Source organism: Tyto alba, unplaced genomic scaffold, assembly GCF_018691265.1.
Source record: "Tyto alba isolate M040663 unplaced genomic scaffold, T.alba_DEE_v4.0 Super-Scaffold_30, whole genome shotgun sequence".
NCBI lineage: Eukaryota > Metazoa > Chordata > Aves > Strigiformes > Tytonidae > Tyto > Tyto alba.
The window spans coordinates 4,170,884-4,189,546 of record NW_024881305.1 but is presented as its reverse complement, the minus strand read 5'-3'; the positions used below and the strand labels follow the sequence as shown (position 1 = coordinate 4,189,546).

Sequence of the window (18,663 nt, the reverse complement as noted above, 5' to 3'; positions counted from 1 at the left end):
AGAACACACAGATGCTGACTGGTCTGGCAGCACAGCATGGCAGTGGAGTGGAAGCTGAGAGGTGAGCCATGCGAGGTGCGTGTGCCTGGGGGGACTGTGGGCTGGAGGGCTTCTCTTCTCATAAAGCTCCCCAGTGGCATCAGGTTTCCCCCAGCAAGCTTCCCCGTAACTGGGCTGCTAGGCTGCTCTGTTCAGGCTGGGGAAAAAGGAGCCTTTGTGACAAGAGGGAACAGGCATCCCTCTGGGAGATAAGGGGATGGTTGGCCTCAGGCAGAGAGCAGCAGAGACTTAAGGAGGAAGAAAAGCAGCAAACGGTCATCTCCACTGTTGGCATTTCCTTCTCCTGGTCTCACAGATGTGCAGAAGCAGATTTCATTCGGGTCATGTCAGGAGCGGAAAGTATTCCCTCTCCACCATGCCTCAGACAGGCTGGGAATCCAGCTGATAGCCATCAGGGGAGACCCTTCGCTTGGGCCAGGCTGTTACCTGAGTCATGAGGTAAGTTTTTCAGTTTTCATTCTCAGAGATTTTCCTTCACAGAAGACACACAGTATAAGAGCAACAGAACCATGGCCAGCTGGACATGAAGTCCCCCACACCTGCCCTACAAGCCCATCGTACAAGGTCTCTGCATATATCTAGAAAAAGAAATTCCCCTGCCCTTCCAAGTGTACCAGCCCTCAAAGCTCCATCTGCCCTAGTGCTCTACATTAGTGAGAAAGTAGAACTGACAGGAATAACGTCTGCTGCTCATGTACTTCTGTCCTTCCCCTGATGCAAATGGTGTCTTAAAAATGTCAGTAAGACACTTCTGCTTTTGAATCGCAGAGAGGCAGCCTCCAATACTATTTGGAAAAACAACCACTGAGCAAGAAAGGCTATGTGATAGGAGCAAGAACAGCCCAGCGTTTCATACCAGAGCCACAGGTAAGAAAGGCTCACTTCAAAGTGGCAGAGCTGCAGTTTTGCAAGAATGTGTAGGCTGTTCCCAACGTAGACTATCAGCTTCGATCGCATTTGCTGGGGCTACCTCCAACATAATACATAGGGGTAGCTACAGATCTCCTTATATACAGTCTAGTGGGAGGTGTTGAGCCTAAAGACCAATGACTGACCATATGAACTCTGGCAACATTAACACATGCATTTGTATATACACATTCCTTTCTATCACATACACACACATGTAAATGTACATATTGAGGCAAAATTAGGGAGGGAGCTCAGCTATACTACCTGAACAATCACACTATGTTTTCTGGCCCAGCTTCTCTAGAATAACAATGTATTAGGAGAGACATTACAGGACACATTGGGTAAGAAGCAGCAGGGACTGCATAATTCACTTGTTCTGATGTTTTTTACACTATCAGAGTAGCCAAAGCATGCATTGAACAGCAGGTCTGTAATGCCCAGCTTACTGCTGATCAGAACATGTAGAAATGGTTTGCAGAACAAAATCTCCTGTATTGAAATTTTATCTCTTGCAGACTGTGACTCCCAGCCCAGCAACATACCAGTCATTCTGGAAGAAAGAAAGAAAATGCCAGCCAGCCTACGCTCCATTTTCCACTAAGACACCACGATTTCCAGATAAGCCTTCAGATAAAGAATTTTTCCCTGGGTAATGCAACTCATTTTCTTACACTTTTAGTAATAAGCAGGAGTACTAGCAGAGAGAAATACAAAGACACAGATGGGAGATAGGTGACCGTGATCCCAGTAACGCTTTTTTATCTTCAAAAAGCTCCCCTCCTTTAGTCTTTAACTTAGCATGATCACTAGAATACCACAACATGCATTTTCCCATGGATCAAGGTAGGTAGATACTGGTAGATTCCAGTGTTACAAACACCATACACCAGCTCCAGAAATGAGGATATTTTGTGCCTGTTTTCTTTAGACCTGGAACTTACGAACCAGGCAAGCAATTACACAAAAGAATCACTTGGCCGATGAAGTTTGGGTCTCCAGACTGGTCTTTAGTGCCAATGCCAGTGAAGAGGATGCTAAAAATGGAGGTACAGAAGGTAAGGACAGCGATGTGGGGATGTTATTCTTGCTTTTGACAAAGGAAATCATATGATTACTTCAACACATTTGCACTATGTTTTGTTATCCTTTCCTTATTGACCTGATGGGTATGTGGCTCTGGTAGCCTGGGACACAAGATACAAAGTGATTTTCTATCAGAAAATGCTGGTTTGCAAAAACAGTTACAGTCCTTCAAAAAAAACTTCTGTTAAAAAATTTGCTTTGGAAGTTTCCATCCAGAGAGAACCAGAGCACAGGCTTCCCCATCTAGCTCTGCTGAAAAGAAAACCTTTCTGATTTAAAACATAGGTTAAGGTTCCTAACACTTTTAGGAACCTGCACTTTTATGAAGCAGTTGTCATTGCTAATATCTAACGGACAGTAGTTGTCTTTCAGATGACCATAGACAGAGAATTCAGGAAACACCGGGACCGAGTGGCCTACCTGAGTTTATACTACAGCTGAGGAGCCAGGGCTGCCGCCCCTTCCAGTGGGGCTGCTCAGGCCTCACCCCTGCTTCCCACCCACTTGTGGAGACCTTCATCTGCACTGCCCAGCCTCTCCAAATAAAACTATTTCAAAGAGAGGCATGTCTTGCCACTACTTGTGCTTACCTGGTTTTGCGGCAGATGTCTGCTGTCTCTGCGGGTGTTTGGGTGCCGCACACAGCACTCCTTTGCCCCACTTCCCTCAGCCCCTTGGCTCCGGCAGGGCTGGCGGCCATTTTCCCTGAGTCGTCATGAAAACACCTCGCTGCTCTCCCTGACGTGGCTTCCCTCGACACAGGGGACATTTTCCCCCAAAATCCAGCCCTCTCTGGCACTGGAGAGGAGCCAGATTAATGTCGCTGGAGGGCAGCTTGGCTGCTGCTTTATCTCCTCAGAACTGGAAGCAAAACGGCCCCATCTTCTCCTCAGCTGCCACCTGCCTTCCCCCGCCTCCTCACCCCCATCTCATCTCCAACAGACACTCCCGGCCAGGCCGAGGGGTTCACCCACAGCCCGAGGAGAGCTGAGAAACATGGGGTGTACGTGGCACAGCCACCGTTACATTGCTGCCCTCAGGTATGTTCAGGGAGAGTATAATGGCTTTGTGCACAGCCAGCAACTCTATTAAAGTAGCACACAGCAAGCATCCTAGGGAAAGGGGCTGTGCTGGGACAGCTTTGAGCAGATGGCCTGCAAGACATACATTTGCATTACTAGCTTTTTTTCCATGCTGACATGAGGAAAATATTCTCAAGCAGGGAGCAAGGAATATGCTAATTAAGAACCTGGCCATGAAAATAAATTTAGTCTGAAACAGAAAGGTGATGATATTCATCATCAGTTGTTTCCGCACTGTACAACTCAGACCCTAGGGATTTCTATAAATGTTTACAAACCCTCACACACAGACTTAATCTGTCTGATCACAAACTTGATTCAATCTCAGGGGAGAACTAAGAGCAGGCAACATTTATTTTTGATATAACTACCAGTCACAATGCAGGCTTTCAAATTTTCTGGGTCTGTTTAGCTGTTTCTGTATCAAGTTTCACCTGTAGCCCAATTTCAGCTATAAAACCAAACTGCATTCTTCCCATTTCCCACTTTCAGTCTTCAAGTGCTCTCACATACGCACGACAACAGATGCTCACAACCTGTCTTTTCTAGGCACATTGGCCCCTTCCCTCCCAACCACAAGAGACTGCTTTGTAGTAGCAGCTGTCAAAAAGGGATGTACTTGCCGATTTGCAGTTGCCCCTTTTGCTGCATCTTTTGAAGGAGGAGCTATGACTCACTGGAAATTTTACTGTCCTAAGACCTGGGGTTTATGGCCGTTTAGGGCTTCACCTTCATATCCGTGCCTGATACGGCATACTTCACCTCCATCTGTCATGGTTTTCTAATCAAGAGAAAAATATACATGTAAGAGAAGATGTAAAAGAAAGTAAGCAGTAGCTATGATTCTGCAGTCCTTCTCAACCGCATGTTCCACCTCTGACTGGAGAAACCTTCTACTAAAGCTCTTCCAAAAGTGATGGTATTTCAGAAGGCACTTTGTCCTCACTGAACGTATTTTTAATGAATCAAAGTTCTTCTTGGAAAATTCCCAACCTTCTCAGCTATCAAGTGTTGCTGTGGAGAGAGGAAGAGATGCAGAATGAAGGATAAGACTTCCTACTGCTTCTAGACACCACTGAAAACACATCCAGGCTCCATTCAGATGCTTTTCCACTCCTGAAGCTTAAAGGACTCAGCCAGTTTTGCTTGTAGGAGATAAAATTTCTTTTATTATGAACATAAAAATTACTATTTTCATTCTACATTTTTCCCCTACCCAGCGAGGGATTTTCTCATTACAAAAAATGCTTAATCCAAGTAAAAAAAGATAAAATTTTTTATATATACATACATACACCATGTCTCTGTACATTTCTTATTCTGTAAAACCAAGGCACCAGCAGACGTGACAATGGCACATACAGGACTTTTTTGCTAGAGATGTCATTTCAAACTGTTTGGCAGGAACACCTCCGCCCTCACTGGAAAAATTACTCCTTTCTATCTTCCTCCTCCCTGGGCAACAGTGGAAAAGGGAGGCCTGGGAGGATGCCTTAACTAAACAGAGGTGAACATGTACACACATAACTCTGATCTCCCCGGTGACTGCAACAGACTCCTTTCGTTCAGCTACTACTCTAGGAAACCACAACCTGCCTGGCAGTCTGTAGCAGACAGTCTTTTCTGCCTCTCCCGGCACCACATTTTCATCCAGAAGAGATGCTTGGGAGACTGGACCAAACTACAGGAGTCTTTTGTCAAATAAATGTAACCCCTATTTTGCCTAAGAAAATACTGAAGGAAAATTAAAGCAAAGCCCTACAGAACCAGCTAACAATTACAATACTCCCATCACCAGTCATTTTCACTGCTGAAGTAAAGTCTTCTGCTCTGGGGAAATAAAGGGGGGGAAAAAAAAAGAGCAACTTCTGTTGATAGAACCCTGTATTTGAGAATGGACAAAATAAAAAAGTGCGATCAATAGTGTGGCCTTGCAGACTGCAATCAATACAGCTTTATTCTATATTCCAAGTTTTTCAGCAGCATCTTTCAAAACAGCTGGTGAAGGCGTGAACTCTCAAAGGAGTTGAAACTAACAATAGAACTGAAAAATAGCCTGAAGCAGCTGTTAAATCTTGCCATTCATACTGCTAAAAAATAACCTCAAAGCAGAACAGGATAAACACCACACTTAGCACTTTTAAGTCAGAAGTGCAGCTGCAGTCAAAAAATGAGACTAAAATGCTGTCTTAGCTCTGTATTTACACTTCACTCTCTTACCAACACATTAGATGCCTTTAGTTTATAAAAGAAAAGTCTGTTTGCTTTTACCTGCCAAGAATTCAAAGAAAGAAACCTCTCTGGGATTTTTCTGTCTCTGTTAATACATGCTCCTTAAATTATAAGGCCAGGCAGGGTTGATTGCAGAAGTTTCTTTTCTAGCCTGCCAGACAGCCACAAACGAATTATGCCTTTGTATTCTGCAGAACCTGCTGGGAAGCAATGAGCAGCAACCACCTTTGTGTCCCCTGTCTCTTCAGAGAGTAAATCCTGCTGACAGTGAGAACAAACCAAAGCAAACGAGACAATTCCTGTCTGTAACCCAGTGACCTTCAACACTTTTAAGGCAATTGACCATTGACCATTCCAAGTTGGCAGAAGAGCAGAGGGGAAAGAGGGAGCATTGCAAACCAGGATGACAGCGTAGTTCACACAGACAGAGATCATTTTTCTGCTTCTGCCACTCAGATGGATTGCCTCTCCTGTCTTGCTCCATGCCTCTCACCCAGGGGGTTCACCTCCACTGCGGTGGGTTTCTCTTCCTCTGAGCAGCCATCTGGGTAGATCTCACTTCTTTCTGCGGATCTTGGGCTTTTTCACTGGACGGAGGTAGGGATTGTCTATGACATTTTCCTCCCCGTTCCTACTGCCTGACAAGGAGGTGTTCTGCTGTAACACTGAAGCATTCTCCTTTTCAGGTCCTGAATCATCCTGCCACATTAAAAAAGACAAAACAAAAGCATAAACAACCAACGTTAGGCTAAACAAGTCTTAGAAGTTCAAACCACATAACCTATGGGCAGAACAGATAATCAACAGCCAAGATAAACAGCAGCACAGAAGGAGCTGTATTAAAGGTGAGGACTCCTGATTTCTAACACAGGAAGATCCCCTTCAGAAACAGTGTGGGATCCTAGGAAAATCCCCTCTCCCCTAACACCGAAACGAAGGTTGTGCTGAAAGCTCATGATCTAACCTCATTTTGCATTGCACTCTGTAGAAAGTTAAAGAACCATGACAATGTTTAGTCATTTATGCCTGGTAAAACACAACCCACTGCCATTTTCCACCCACTCTGCCCAGCTGCGAGGAAGGCAGGCAAAGAACCAGGTTTCATAAGTTTAAGAAAGTCAGGCCCAAGAGACCTTGATCTCTCAGGCTCAGCATACCGTGCTCATGTGCAGGGGGAGGTTCTCGGTGTCTGTCTGGTCATCTTGCTCAGATGAATCTGTTTCTTCCATTTGCTGCATTTCCAGCTCAGAGGGGAGAAGAGCTGTCAGGTAGGGTACAGTGAAAGGCCTGGCAGCAATCACTAGGGTTAGGGAAAAGGGCACAGTCAGCAAGCTGGGAGAAGACTCCTCAACTCAGAGATTATGAAGCACAAAGACAACCAGTTACTTATAGACCAAAAACTTGCACTGGTTCTGGTTTTAAACACACATACTCTTTTCCTGTGCCTCCCAGGGATCACGAATGAAATATGCTGTCCCTAAAAGATGGCAGTCTCTAATTTCCCATTTTCTGAGGCCAAGGACACAACATTATACTAAAAAAAAAAAAAAAAAAAAATTCCTGACTTCCATAAGGAATGGATTCTTTATACACAAAAAAATCCTTCCTGACCTCCATAAAAGTTCAATTATCCCATGGGCTGAAGCATCACTTAGTCCTCCTTAAGATAACACTGACATCTGTGCTGTCAGCAAGCCTTGGGAAGGTGGGAATTCTCATCACTGCTTTGCAGACAGAAAAGCAGCAGAATCTCCACTGCCTACCACAAAAATGTAAGAAAGAAATTACTTGTTCAGAAGTTAGAGGGGCGGAAAAAGGACTGGGATGAGCTTTGACTTTAGCACATATCAGCTAAGCCCTTCTCCACCAGCAGAAGAAAGTGAGCCTTTGGTGAGGGTGGAAGCCTAACATTTGGCTTTGATTCTGGTTTTCATCCCTGTTTTAAATAAAAAATTCCTCATTTCCCAGCCTTCCAGTGCCTCAGTAGGGCAAATGCAATGTGATCACTCAGTGCTCACCTCTTGCAGTAGCAAGTACTCTACGGGATTGTATACTCAGTTAAGACAGCTGTCACTTACAGCACAAAGTGTCCTAGATAACTCACATGGGAATGTGCTAACATCATCTTTGAAGAGACTTTGCGTTTCTCCCGTCTTAGCCATGAAACGTGTGAGAGCTCTTTCTACATCGCGTCGTTGAGATGCTGCCTTTTCCCGCAGGACTTGATAATCAGATACTGGCTCCCGGTATGTCTGTGGAGCAGGGAGGAAAAAAACAGAACACTGAGTGGACGCAATGCGGAGAGCTGAAGTTCAAAACACTACTAGAATGCAGATGCTACAGGCAAGCACTGACCTTCAACATGCACAGATTTTCAGATAGCTACAGATGTCAATCAGCCAGAAATCTACAGCAAGGGCAACCCGCAAACAACAAGCACTGTATTAAGCCAGAAGAAGCTTTGGATAAACAGTACCAACGCTGTAGTGAAAATATTTATACACCACTCCTGGTGTCACTGACTTCAAACATACCCCAAATGGCATAAAAATCTTTTTTCACTCACTGGTGTCTTGATGTAAGTGTGAGGATCTGGAAACTCAGGGAAATGGCCAGGAATGTGGGATGGATGTGGCTTGTTCTGTCCAGCTGTCAGGGCTTTGGGAGTCACGGGCTGGTTTGTCACAGGAGCTACAGTTAAAAAACATGCAGTCACACAGTTCAGCCAGCTTCACTCTGCCAAGAGTTAGGCATAAAGCGCTAGATTATACTGAGTTGTGACCCATGTCTCCAGGTCCTATAAAAGGGACAGAGTGCATCCCACGACCAACAGTTTCAGGCTGTGTTTGGCATCCCAAAAGGGAACAAGGATTACTTGACCCCTCTCTCCAACACAAAAAGAACAAAACCATCTTGAGGATTCTCACGTGCAACGAGGATGCTAAAACAAAGGCAACTGATTCGGCACATGGTACATTCCTTCACCTACTACACAGTCATTACAGGAGTCCTTAACACAAACTGCACTTCCAGGAACACTGGAAAAGCAGAAGCTCTGGATGCTAACAGAGGGATGCCGTATTATTTTCAACTTCCCATATAAGAGAGAAATGATTTCCCACATACGGGCAGTGATGACCATTCTCTGGGAGCGCTTGGCATATGCGGGAAGCATTTCAACATTGAACCCTGAAATATAAAAGAGGAAACAGAAATCACACCAAGTGTTTATCCTGTCAAAAATCCCTTCTCTTAGGCTTCTGCAGAATTTTTCCATAGGCTCCAAATTACATGAGAAAGAAAACAATTCACTCCATATATATTCATACTGCATGCGCAGTAGCGATATCTGAACGCCTGCATAAGGCCCTGAACAGCAAGTACCACATCACACACACTCTACAAACACGGGGGACAGATTTTTCTACCAACACAACACACCCGAATCTTCTGCAAAGCAGGCAGCTGGAATTAGTGGGACCAGTCAACTACTCACCCATTTCCACTAGAGTAACCACTATATCGGAGAGCGTAGGCTGTGTTCTGGCTGTATGTTCACAGTAGGACTTTGCACTCCTTCCAATTTCAGAAATATCTGGGGGGGAAGAAAAAACACCACCACATATTTGACTCAGACAGTGAGCACATATTTGTGTCAGCCCGACACCAGCTTCAGAGACATTCATTTTTAGGAAATTTAGCAGGGAATGAAAACATAGCTCCCCACATCCAGTGTCTTACAGCCTGAGTATTCAAAATTAAAGCACGTGTAAAGTACAGAGACACTAAAGATCAAAGACTCAGATGTTTTCCACAAATGCATCAGAAGTATGAAAACATACAAAACTTGATCGTCGCTTCATTTCAGAAAAATATGTAAACTCAGGTCCTAGGCACATCACCCAGAAAAGTAGGAGCAGAGCTGCCAAACACAGGCACTTCTACAGCCTTAACTATCCAAATGTCTGGAATTTTGTTATTTCTCTATTTATTCTGGCAGCATCTCAATATGTGGAGCTTATCAGGATACCTAACGAGTATCTAATGAGTACTCACTGAGTAAGATAAATAAGCACTTCTGAGTTCAGACAAACATCTCACGCTCACAGAGGCCTGTGAGTCCAGGGCTGTGCTCTAGCCACCAGACTAGACTTCTGCTTTTGCTAACATCATTAACACAAGATAATAAAAATGGGGAAAAAAAAAAAAAAAAAAAAGAAAACAACAAAAGAAATGAAAGGGTGAAGGCCAACTTGAAAGCAGAGGAACAAGAAACCTCAGGGGATCGGTGAGAGTTTGCTGGGCACTCACAGAGCTGGATACTCACAGCTTTGCAACATCTCCGTCAGCGTCTCCACCGCCGCCTTCTCAGCGCTCTCGAAGCCGGCTTCGGTGAGCAGGGAGCTGACCACCACTTGCAGAGTCCTCCTCCGCGCCAGGTAGTAGTTATCCGCTGGCGTGGTTGCATGTTTGCTGCCCGACCTCTGCGGACACAGACACCCACATCCCCCCGCCGACCCCAAAATGAGAGCTCAGAGGAACGAACTCACCTCCAGAGCCCCGGGAAGGCAGCGAGGCCTGAGCTCCTCTGGCCTTGGGGGCAAGGACCGGGAAGGGCGAGGGTGCTGCTCCTGCCCCCAGCACACCAGGGTGCTGCCCCAGTACAGGCCCTGGGACACACCGGGGGTCTGCCGGCGCTCAAAGGAGAGGGGCTGGCCTGCCAGCCCGCGCTGCACCTATACACATACATCTATACACAGGTACATGTGCGTACACACATATATATACAAATATACACACACACAGATCTACACATATACACACACGGATAACACATATACACACACAAGTATACACACACAGATTACACATATACACAAATATACGCACACACACAGATCTACACATATACACCTAGGCACACGTGTATATACAGAGACACACATACATACAGATAGATAGACACGGTGCTGCAGGCACCACCCAAGGTGGAAAGGCCCTTGGGGGACCGGCCCCTTTAAAAAAGCCGCCCCACGGGCGCCCCCGCCCCCCCGCCCCCTTCGCCGGCCAATCCGAGGGGAAGAACTGGAGCCAATCAAGCCCCGCCGCCGAGCCCCGCCTCCCTCCGGTCCTTCAGCCAATCAGCGCCTCCCTCCCTTCAGCCTCCGCCTCAAAGCCCCCCCCCCGGGCAGGCCGTAAGCTCCTCAGCGCCATGGAAAGGGTAGATTGCTGTCGTTTTGCCCGGTCCCCGCGGGAGACGCCCTCCACAACGGCCCCGAGTCTCGGTGAGGAGCCACCGTTACCGTGCCGGAGCCACCGGACGCTGCGTCAGCCATCTTGGAGCCATACGGAGCTCTGCGCATGCGCCAGGTGCGGCGGAGGGGGGGCGGTGCGCACGGCGGAGCGCGGGGCACTATGGGATTTGTAGTGTGGGTGGGAGGGAGCGAGTCGGGGCGCGTGGGTTACCGGGGGTTACCCTAAAATCCCCGCAACGGTGCGCCCACGGCAGGGTGGGGGGTCCCTCTGCGTGATCCCCTGCACACCTGCGTGCCCGCTGCCGACTGGGCCCGCTGGACGTGGGTGCAGGTCTCGTAGGTGGGCTCCGAGCGCCGCGGGCCCGGCGGGTGCCGTGAGCCAGCGGGACAAGAGTCTGAAGTTCCGTCCGCCTTGTTCTCAGCTTCAGAAAAGCGCCTCTTTCATCTCCTGAGATGTGTTGAAGCTTGTGGTTTTCCACTTCTTGTCTGAGCACCTTGAGGGGAGAGCCCTCACTCTGCCTCTGCAGGGCAACCGGGATGGCAAAACCTCCATTGCACTTCTTCTAGATTAGCCTGCGTTCCCATTAAGAAATTATTTACTAAAAAAGCTTGAAAAGCACCAGCGCTGTTCCAGGAACCCTGTAACCATGGGAGCACTTAGGGTTTTCCTGTTGTAAGCAGTGTGTACTCTTAGCTGAACCTTGGTGTACCAGCTTGTGTGCTTAGATCTTTTGATCAAAGCTTTGGTGTCGGTTAAGTGTTTCAGAAAGACAGAACAGGAAACCCCCACACTACAACTCCCACCCCTTGCTTCCTGTTTAAGTACATGTGTGGGAGAGCAAGAACATAGTAAGAACCAATTACTGCATGTGAGAGAGGGGGGGAAAAAAAGTGATGTAAACAACAGCTGCCACGCTGGAAGTTAAAGGTCCTGATCTCATTCGGTTTGGATGGCAACACAGCTTCCACATGCTGCTGGCTTTTCAACAACAGTGGCAAAATCTGTTAACAGATAGGGAAAGCAAGGAGGCAGAGGAAGGTGGAGGCTGGATTGTTCAAAGCAAACATGCCTGCAGAAGCAAGTTTTTTGATCATCAAAGGTAGGAGGCAACATAGTTTCAGAGACTGAAAATGTAACATAGAGGGCAATCTTAGGCTTTATGTGCTTGGGGACAAGTAAAGCTATTGGCAGAGTGCTGGTGGTGTATAATTGTGCTGAAGATACTAGAAGTACCTTGATACAGCTGTGTGTGAGGGGGTTGATGCTGACTGGGGATCTTGCTGCAGTATGCCTATGTGAATTTCCAGGGTGTCAGCATTCTGGCAAACAGTGAGGCAGCCGCTTTGCTCAGCAGGGAGGTCTGTCCCTGCCAGGGCTTTGTAGTGGAGGTGGGGCAAGTTCTCAGCCCCCTAGCATGCTAAGAATAGATGTAGAGCTCTGTTTACAGAGATGCTGAGCCCTTGTGGCTTCCAGCTGAGGAATTTCTGGAGGTCTGCTTGCTAGTGACTAAGTTGACATTGTGGATGAAGCTAAAAGAGGGGAAATGTGAGTACTTAATTTTGGTAGGTTGCAATTTGCTGGGTAACTCCTGCAAAGCATCTTACCCTGTTTGTTTGGATAGGAAGCAAAGTTTGGTAGGTCTGGACTGAAAACATCCATGCAGTGCTGCTGCAAAGACAGGCTTGGGCTGAGCCAGAAATGTCTGTAGGAGCACTGAGGGAGTTTCAGACTAGTTGGTACTAAGCATGTGCCCCTTAGTCTCAGCTTGCCATCAGGTTAATTCAACCAATTTAGAAGTTGCTCTTGTAGCAAATCCAGGGGATGAGTAAATGGAAAAGCAAGTGTGGACAAATGCTTTTGCTGATGAACTCTGTGCATTAGAGTACTGAGTAAGGCAGCGTTTTCTCTTCATAATATAATATGCCAGCCATCACACTCAGCAGGGGAAAAATGAAAAATAAATTGTGGTGGTGTAGCACTAGATCCTGAAATGTTTTAGGCAGAAGGAAGATTGGGTAGGAGCCCAGTGCAGAGTGAGGGAGTAGTATGCACGTGTGTGAGATGTGTGCAGGTCAAGACTTCAGTCTGCTCTTATCTCTGCTACTAACTTGCTACGTGTCTCCTTCACTCCCCCATCTATGCAATGAGGAGGATGAGGATATTATTTAGTTATCTTAATGAGTTTGTGAGGGGTGAAATATAAACACAGCACATGATAATTGATACGTAACTTTCGGTTGTTTTATTGCATGGGGATAGTCTCTTCTTGATCTCATCTCCAGTACTTTAATGTCACTTTTCAGCCTGTTATTTACCACACTTGCCTAGAAAGAAACAAACCTGGCTTTCAGTCCCTGCCTGCAGAAGTGTTTATGCACTTAACTGCTTTATGTAAAACACAGACACAATGCTGAAGAACACAAACTGGCACCCTTCTACTCTGGAGAATGAACTGCTAATCTGTAGAGCCACTCAGTTCTCTTCTGCCCCAGATGACTACTTTTTTTTTTTTTTTTTTCTGGGCAATGATTGTTTCTGTTCATATGGGTGAAGGGCATCAAACATCTTCCTGAGCTGACCTGGGGCATCTTTCTGGCAGCTGGAAAGTGAGGAGGCTGAGCAGTTACTGAAAACATGGGCACAGTCTTTCTTCCTTCAGTTTTTATAGGAAAGGAGCACTGCAAAGGCAAGATTTCAGACCCTCCAACAACTGTCAGCAGTTCCCAGCTAGTTATTTTAAGTCTCTGAAATGCCCAGCTCCTACCCAAGCAATGCTGAGGGAGCCTTGCCTAACCTAGCCTGTATTCTGTTCAGGGATCAGATGCCCCACAGGACAGTTCAGGCTGGAAGGGACCTCAGGAGGTCTCTAGCTGTGAGATCAGATGAGGCCACCAAATGTAAACCTTCCTGTGCCCACTTGCATCATGCAAGCTCCTTCTGCAGCTGAGGAATCTGCCTGCCAGGAGAAAGGCAAGGCCAGAGCAGTGCCTTCCTTCACACAGTGTCGCACAAGCATGTGCACCCAGACAGGGTCCACTGCTCTTGTGTTCACCCTGGGGTGTATGCTCATCCAGACAAGCAGCCACAATTCTTCAGTGCATTGTCTCCTGCTGTGAGCTCCCTCTACAGAGACAGGTTATTGCAAGTGAGGCTGCTGAAATTCCAGCATAAGCATTTATTTCTTGCTCTGGCTGAGGTGTTTGGCCTGGCTTGTGTGTGGTTCTCTACATTTGTTGCCTTTTGCTGATTCTTTCCTTGTATGTACTGCATTACCTGTTTTATTCACGTGTGGCAGATATTGTGAACGTAAGAGTACTTCACAGCCCTGGGCTGCCTGTTTTTTACCCTCGGGAATATTCTTTTTTTGTCCTTCCCAAAACTTCATGGACAAATTGCAGAAAAAAACTGTTCAAGTCTCTAGCTCCTTGTACTCCAGGGTATTTGGTTTGGGAAGGGGGTGGTGGGAGAAGTCCTGCAGTGAGGGGTGCGAAGGGGAGATGGGCTGCTGTGGTCAGTGGAGCAATGTATTGTATTATTCTGGGCTCTAGTCCTGGCTCTGCAGCCAGCCTGCTGAGTAACCACAGGCAAGTCTCTTTGCTCCTCTGCATTTCATTTTCCCATCTGTAAGTACTGGCATTCCTTGTGAGATGCTTTCAGTGCTGATAAAAAGCAGCATCTGACGTTAAAATATTCTTGTCCGTGGCGCCGTACCCTTGGAAAGCTCTTCCTAGAGCAGTGCAGTCCACGTTGGGCTCGTCACAAGCAGAGTATCCAGAGCCTGGCAGAAATCCACTGGTCTGCAGATTTGCAGACAGTCCTAAAATTATGGATACAGTATCTGTCTATGGTGTGGGTACATAATTGTTCCCTTAAGCATAGATCCCCTCTGACTGATGGGGTGGGAATAGAAAACTTCCATAAAGGCCCAGTTACGCAGTGATTTAAGAGTTTCTGACATCTCTCAAGTACCGGCTGCTCTGAAGTAGCTGCTATCAGCCACTAGAGGAGACTAGCTAGCCAAGACAAGAGGGGACTAGCAAAAGGGGAGCATTTCAATGCCATGCTCAAAGATGTTGCCAGGGATCTGATTTGAAAGGGACAGAATTTGGAAGCAGACCCCTGCTGACAGTTTGTGTTTAGGTGGAGGACAGCATCTTTTCGAGCCCATGTGAAGTGGGAAATGACACTGCTGCTGGAAGAATTTGCCATTTTCATCTGCCAGTTTCCTCTGGAGTGCTGTGAAACTGGTCATCTGGCAGCAAAATGAAAAAATGCAGGATGGCATAGTCTGTGTGCCTTCCTGGGCATGTTGTGTTTTCCCAAAGATTGGAACCTTTCCTCTTGTTTTCCATTTTTAGCAACAACAAAAAACACTTTCACATTGGTGTCAAACTGAGAAAGGAAAAAAGTTCATGTGGTTTTACTCTGTTTCGCATGCAGATTATTTAAAAGAACAGGTAGGAGTTCAGATTCCCAGTTGCGTTGACACTAAACAGTTGTGTGACCCCAGACAAGAAGCATATTAACCTTGTTGAGATGCAGCTGAATAGTTATTCTGACGTGTACAATCCCAGAGGGGAAGCTGTACTGCTTGTTGAAATTCATATTTGAAAAGAATAATGGGAACTGACGACTCTGGACTCTTTGGGTAGGGAAAGCCCAAGGCTTTGTAATTTTTTGAGCCTAGGAGGTGCTCAGTGTAGCAGAAGAGCCTGCAGAAGGCTGGCTGTATGACCTTCACGTTTTAGAATCACAACTTTGAGAGATGGTTAGTCAGATGGAAATTACTGAGCTCAATGTAGGGGTGAAATTTTGCAGCGTGTGTTAGACAGGAAGCCAGGCCATATGATCTAATGTCCCTCAGCGCTCTTAAATTTTCTTGTGCCTCTGACTTGACAGAGATGTGCTTTGGACAGGCTCAGAGCAAAGGAGGGAGCATGCTGCAGGTTGGTTTCCTTGCAGCACCCAGCCCCAAAAGGAGGCAGCTGCCACCTGCACAGTCTGGGTCTGTCCCAAGCCACCCCAGCACCGTTGCCACCAGAGGGCATGTTGTGACCAATGTGCTCTTAATTCCGAGCCACTTAATTCAGAAATCAAAATAGCCAACAGTGAATTCATTTAGATTCTTAGACCCGTTAGCTGGGAGAATGTCACCAAAATCTTCCCTGCACCTGTTTATTGCTGAAAAGCTCATATGAGTGTCTCCAAATTCCTTGACTGACCAGATCTGAAGAGTTTCATCATGCAGTTTGACAGTGAGGAGCACCTGATATGCAAAGGAAGCCGCTGCTGGGCAAGGAGAGAATAAACTGCACATCTGAGTATGTTTTGGGTTTTTGTTTGTTGTTTTTTTTTTTTTTTTTTTTTACCTAATGACATTGACTTATGCCTTGCAGAAATTAAAACTGAAATGCAGAGACCTTATAGCCATGTTGCTGCTATTGTTGCTTATTATTTTATTTACTATTTTGAGAAATATTATTTGTTTATTAGTGTTATCATCCTCTTCTCTAAAACAGCAGTGATGTTATTGTTGGCAATATACATGTGTGCTAATTAAAGCCTCTTGAAGCAAAAAGCTTGCAGATTTTTTTGCAGGTTTTGTTATTTGGTAGAAGAGACTGATCCTTGGCAGAAAGGACTGCCCTACCTGGGCTTGTAGCAAGGCATGGTGATGCAGATGAACTCTCTGGATGGTGCTGAGGGGTCACATCTGGAATTTACATTCACCTTTCAAAAAGATGTAGCATGCACTGGGGGGTGGAGAAGCATTTCCAGAATGCAAATTGCATCTCAGTGTGTGAGTTAGGCCTTCCAGCAATGCAGTTTTTCAGAGTAAAGCTTGAAGCTGTTTAGTCAAACCTATAAATAACCAAAGGGGGAGAAGGTGTCTGGTGGTAGAGGGCTCTTTGATCTAACAGAGTCATAACAAGATCCAGGTGCTGGAAGTGCAGGTCAGCACAGTTAAAACAGGAAATAAGATGCATGTCTTCATAGGGGAATGTGATTGGGCTCCTCAAGGGTGCAGTACACTCCCAAACATGTCAAGGCTCCCCATCAAGACTGACTGTCTCTCTAGGAGATAATCCTGTAGTTCATCTGCAGGCTGCTGAGCTAGACAGAGAAATGAGGTGTTTATAGCCAGCTCCTAAGCAGGCAGGCAGAGCTAGTGTCCCTTCTGAGGTTATACTATATGGCAGTATCTGTCCTGGAATTAGACCCCAAAGGCTCTCCTCCCCTACCACTAAGGCAGGCTCCCTGCACCCATTGTCTCTTTTTGCAAGTTTTGCTCCTTAAGGACAAGCCTGCAACAGCAAGGAGATCCCAGGAGCTCTGTCTGGCCACACTGGAACCTCAGAGCATCTTTACAGCTTAAAGTGGGTCTGGTGTGTTTGATATTTGCTAGGCCTTTTATTTCAACACTATCCAGCTGATGTATGAACTGTTCCTTCCTATTCCACCAGCTCATAGCTATATTTCTGAGTCAGTGCCATGTCTAATCCACCAAGCATGTAAATCCACACCTCCAGGCTGTCCAGAGTCTCTGTTGCCGAGAACTATTACAGATCTCTGGTCAGCTTGTCCTGCCTCATCAGTGACTCAGTGGATGTTCTTCTCCATTCTGTCCCTCTGTTTGCCTGAATCTTTAGGGACCAAAGGTGATGAGATGGGTTACATCTGCTTTTGGGCAAATAGTTAGATGTGAACTTTATTTTCTAGAGAAACAGCAGATGTTAGTTTGAGAGAACTGGAGAGGAACACTGCCAGGTTTAGGGGATGGTTTCCAGTGCAGATTCTTGCGGACAATGTAAATAGTCTTCACCTTCCTGTCTGTACTTGAGAGGATAAGTTTGCTGCCCAATCTCATCTGCAAGCTGTCATTCTGACTTCCCATCCTTGCTTTGGGCAAACTGTTTGCAGCTGCTTTGGACATGCCAGATGCTGTATGTAACAGCCACTGGTGCAGTCCCTTGGTATCAGGGAAGCTGTAAATCAAAATATCTCCAGTGGTGTCAGGAAAGCCAGTGGGATGTTCAGCAGAGAGCACGTATTTGTCTGGCCCAGCCTCTGCCCTGCCTTGTCAAGGGATGACGATCTGGCTGCCAGGGACCCTTAAAACCACCTTGAGGGACTCTGGGAGAAGAGACATTGCCTCTGCCTTGTCCCTAACATGGATTGATCAGAGCCATGTGTCTGACTCTAAACTTTCTCTAATCTTGAATCTTCTTTTCCCTTATCCTTGACCAAGAAGTGGGAAATGCAGTACACGATTGCAGCAAACCCCAAATTGTCCCTGTTTGACCCCTGTATCCACATTTGGCATATTTTGCCTTGGGCTGTGAGCCCATTCCCCACCTCAGGTATCTGCCTGACTTTTAAATGTCATCTTCAGAGGATCAGACCTTCAGGCTGTCAGAGGAAGTACTGCACAGCAAGGTGGGCACTGTCTCTTGTGTAAAGCAGATGTCAGCATTAAAGCTAGGCTGGGACAATGTCTCCTGCATGTTTTTTGCACACTTCCCCCTGTGGCTAACAGCTTGCCAGATGCGATGCAGCTCTGGCTCGGAGCAGAGATGGCTGCATGTGCCGTTGATATTTTGCAAAGAGCAAGGTGTTGCTGCTGGCCCCACAGGGTGACAGCCTTACCCCAGAGCAGGAGCACAGGCAGCTCAATTCAGAAGAGGCCACTTAGCACATTTGGGTTTCTTACTGCTGTCTTTGACAAATATCTCTATCATTTCAGGAAACCACATGGTGGGTGTTGTCTTTTCAGGGTAGGGGTGGGGGAAGGAATCCTGTTCCTCCATGCACAGGCCTGGGGATGGGGTGGTGGGATACCTCTGCTGCCCAGGATGGGCTGCAGGTAGCTCCTCTATCAGAGCAGGGCAAAGCTGCCCATGCTTTCCCTGGCAGGGAGCATCCAGGGCCAGCATAAGTAATTCCTGCAGGTCATGGGCTGTGCTGTGTGTGGGCTGACCTGGCTCTGCTTCAGAGTAGAACATCATGAAAGTTTGGAAAATTCTTCTGAGCTGTG

At 46.6% G+C, this 18,663-nt stretch overlaps 3 protein-coding genes across 3 annotated transcripts in view; 2 read left to right on the top strand and 1 right to left on the bottom strand.

Moving 5' to 3' along the window:
* Positions 1-31: 31 nt before the first annotated feature.
* Positions 32-2,508, top strand: PIFO (primary cilia formation). The gene is made up of 6 exons (XM_009967840.2): positions 32-61; positions 356-498; positions 829-927; positions 1,491-1,624; positions 1,904-2,030; positions 2,431-2,508. The coding sequence occupies exons 1-6, from the start codon at positions 37-39 to the stop codon at positions 2,497-2,499; spliced, it is 597 nt and encodes a 198-aa protein (XP_009966142.1). The 5' UTR covers positions 32-36; the 3' UTR covers positions 2,500-2,508.
* A 1,781-nt stretch (positions 2,509-4,289) lies between these two features.
* On the bottom strand, positions 4,290-10,739 carry TAF8 (TATA-box binding protein associated factor 8). Its single transcript, XM_033009549.2, has 8 exons — positions 10,676-10,739; positions 9,700-9,856; positions 8,869-8,967; positions 8,499-8,561; positions 7,939-8,063; positions 7,477-7,624; positions 6,530-6,672; positions 4,290-6,071 (listed from the first exon to the last, which is right to left on the bottom strand). Exons 1-8 carry the CDS (start codon positions 10,733-10,735, stop codon positions 5,928-5,930), a joined length of 939 nt encoding a protein of 312 aa, XP_032865440.2. The 5' UTR covers positions 10,736-10,739; the 3' UTR covers positions 4,290-5,927.
* A 765-nt stretch (positions 10,740-11,504) lies between these two features.
* The window catches only part of CCND3 (cyclin D3), a 46,638-nt gene continuing 39,479 nt past the window's right edge, over positions 11,505-18,663 (top strand). Inside the window, exon 1 of the mRNA XM_042799977.1 lies at positions 11,505-11,727. The gene's annotated coding sequence lies outside the window, so the exon portion shown is untranslated. The remainder of the gene's footprint in view (positions 11,728-18,663) is intronic.

Bases quoted from the DNA above. Each gene is read 5' to 3' on its own strand.
- PIFO (XM_009967840.2), top strand. From the start codon at position 37: ATGGCAGTGGAGTGGAAGCTGAGAG. The intron at 499-828 runs GTAAGTTTTTCA...TTTGAATCGCAG, and splicing joins GCTGTTACCTGAGTCATGAG to AGAGGCAGCCTCCAATACTA. The intron at 2,031-2,430 runs GTAAGGACAGCG...GTTGTCTTTCAG, and splicing joins TAAAAATGGAGGTACAGAAG to ATGACCATAGACAGAGAATT.
- TAF8 (XM_033009549.2), bottom strand. From the start codon at position 10,735: ATGCGCAGAGCTCCGTATGGCTCCAAGATGGCTGACGCAGCGTCCGGT. The intron at 8,562-8,868 runs GTGAGTAGTTGA...TTTATATTTCAG, and splicing joins GGTTACTCTAGTGGAAATGG to GGTTCAATGTTGAAATGCTT. The intron at 6,673-7,476 runs GTGAGTTATCTA...CCCTAACCCTAG, and splicing joins TGATGTTAGCACATTCCCAT to TGATTGCTGCCAGGCCTTTC.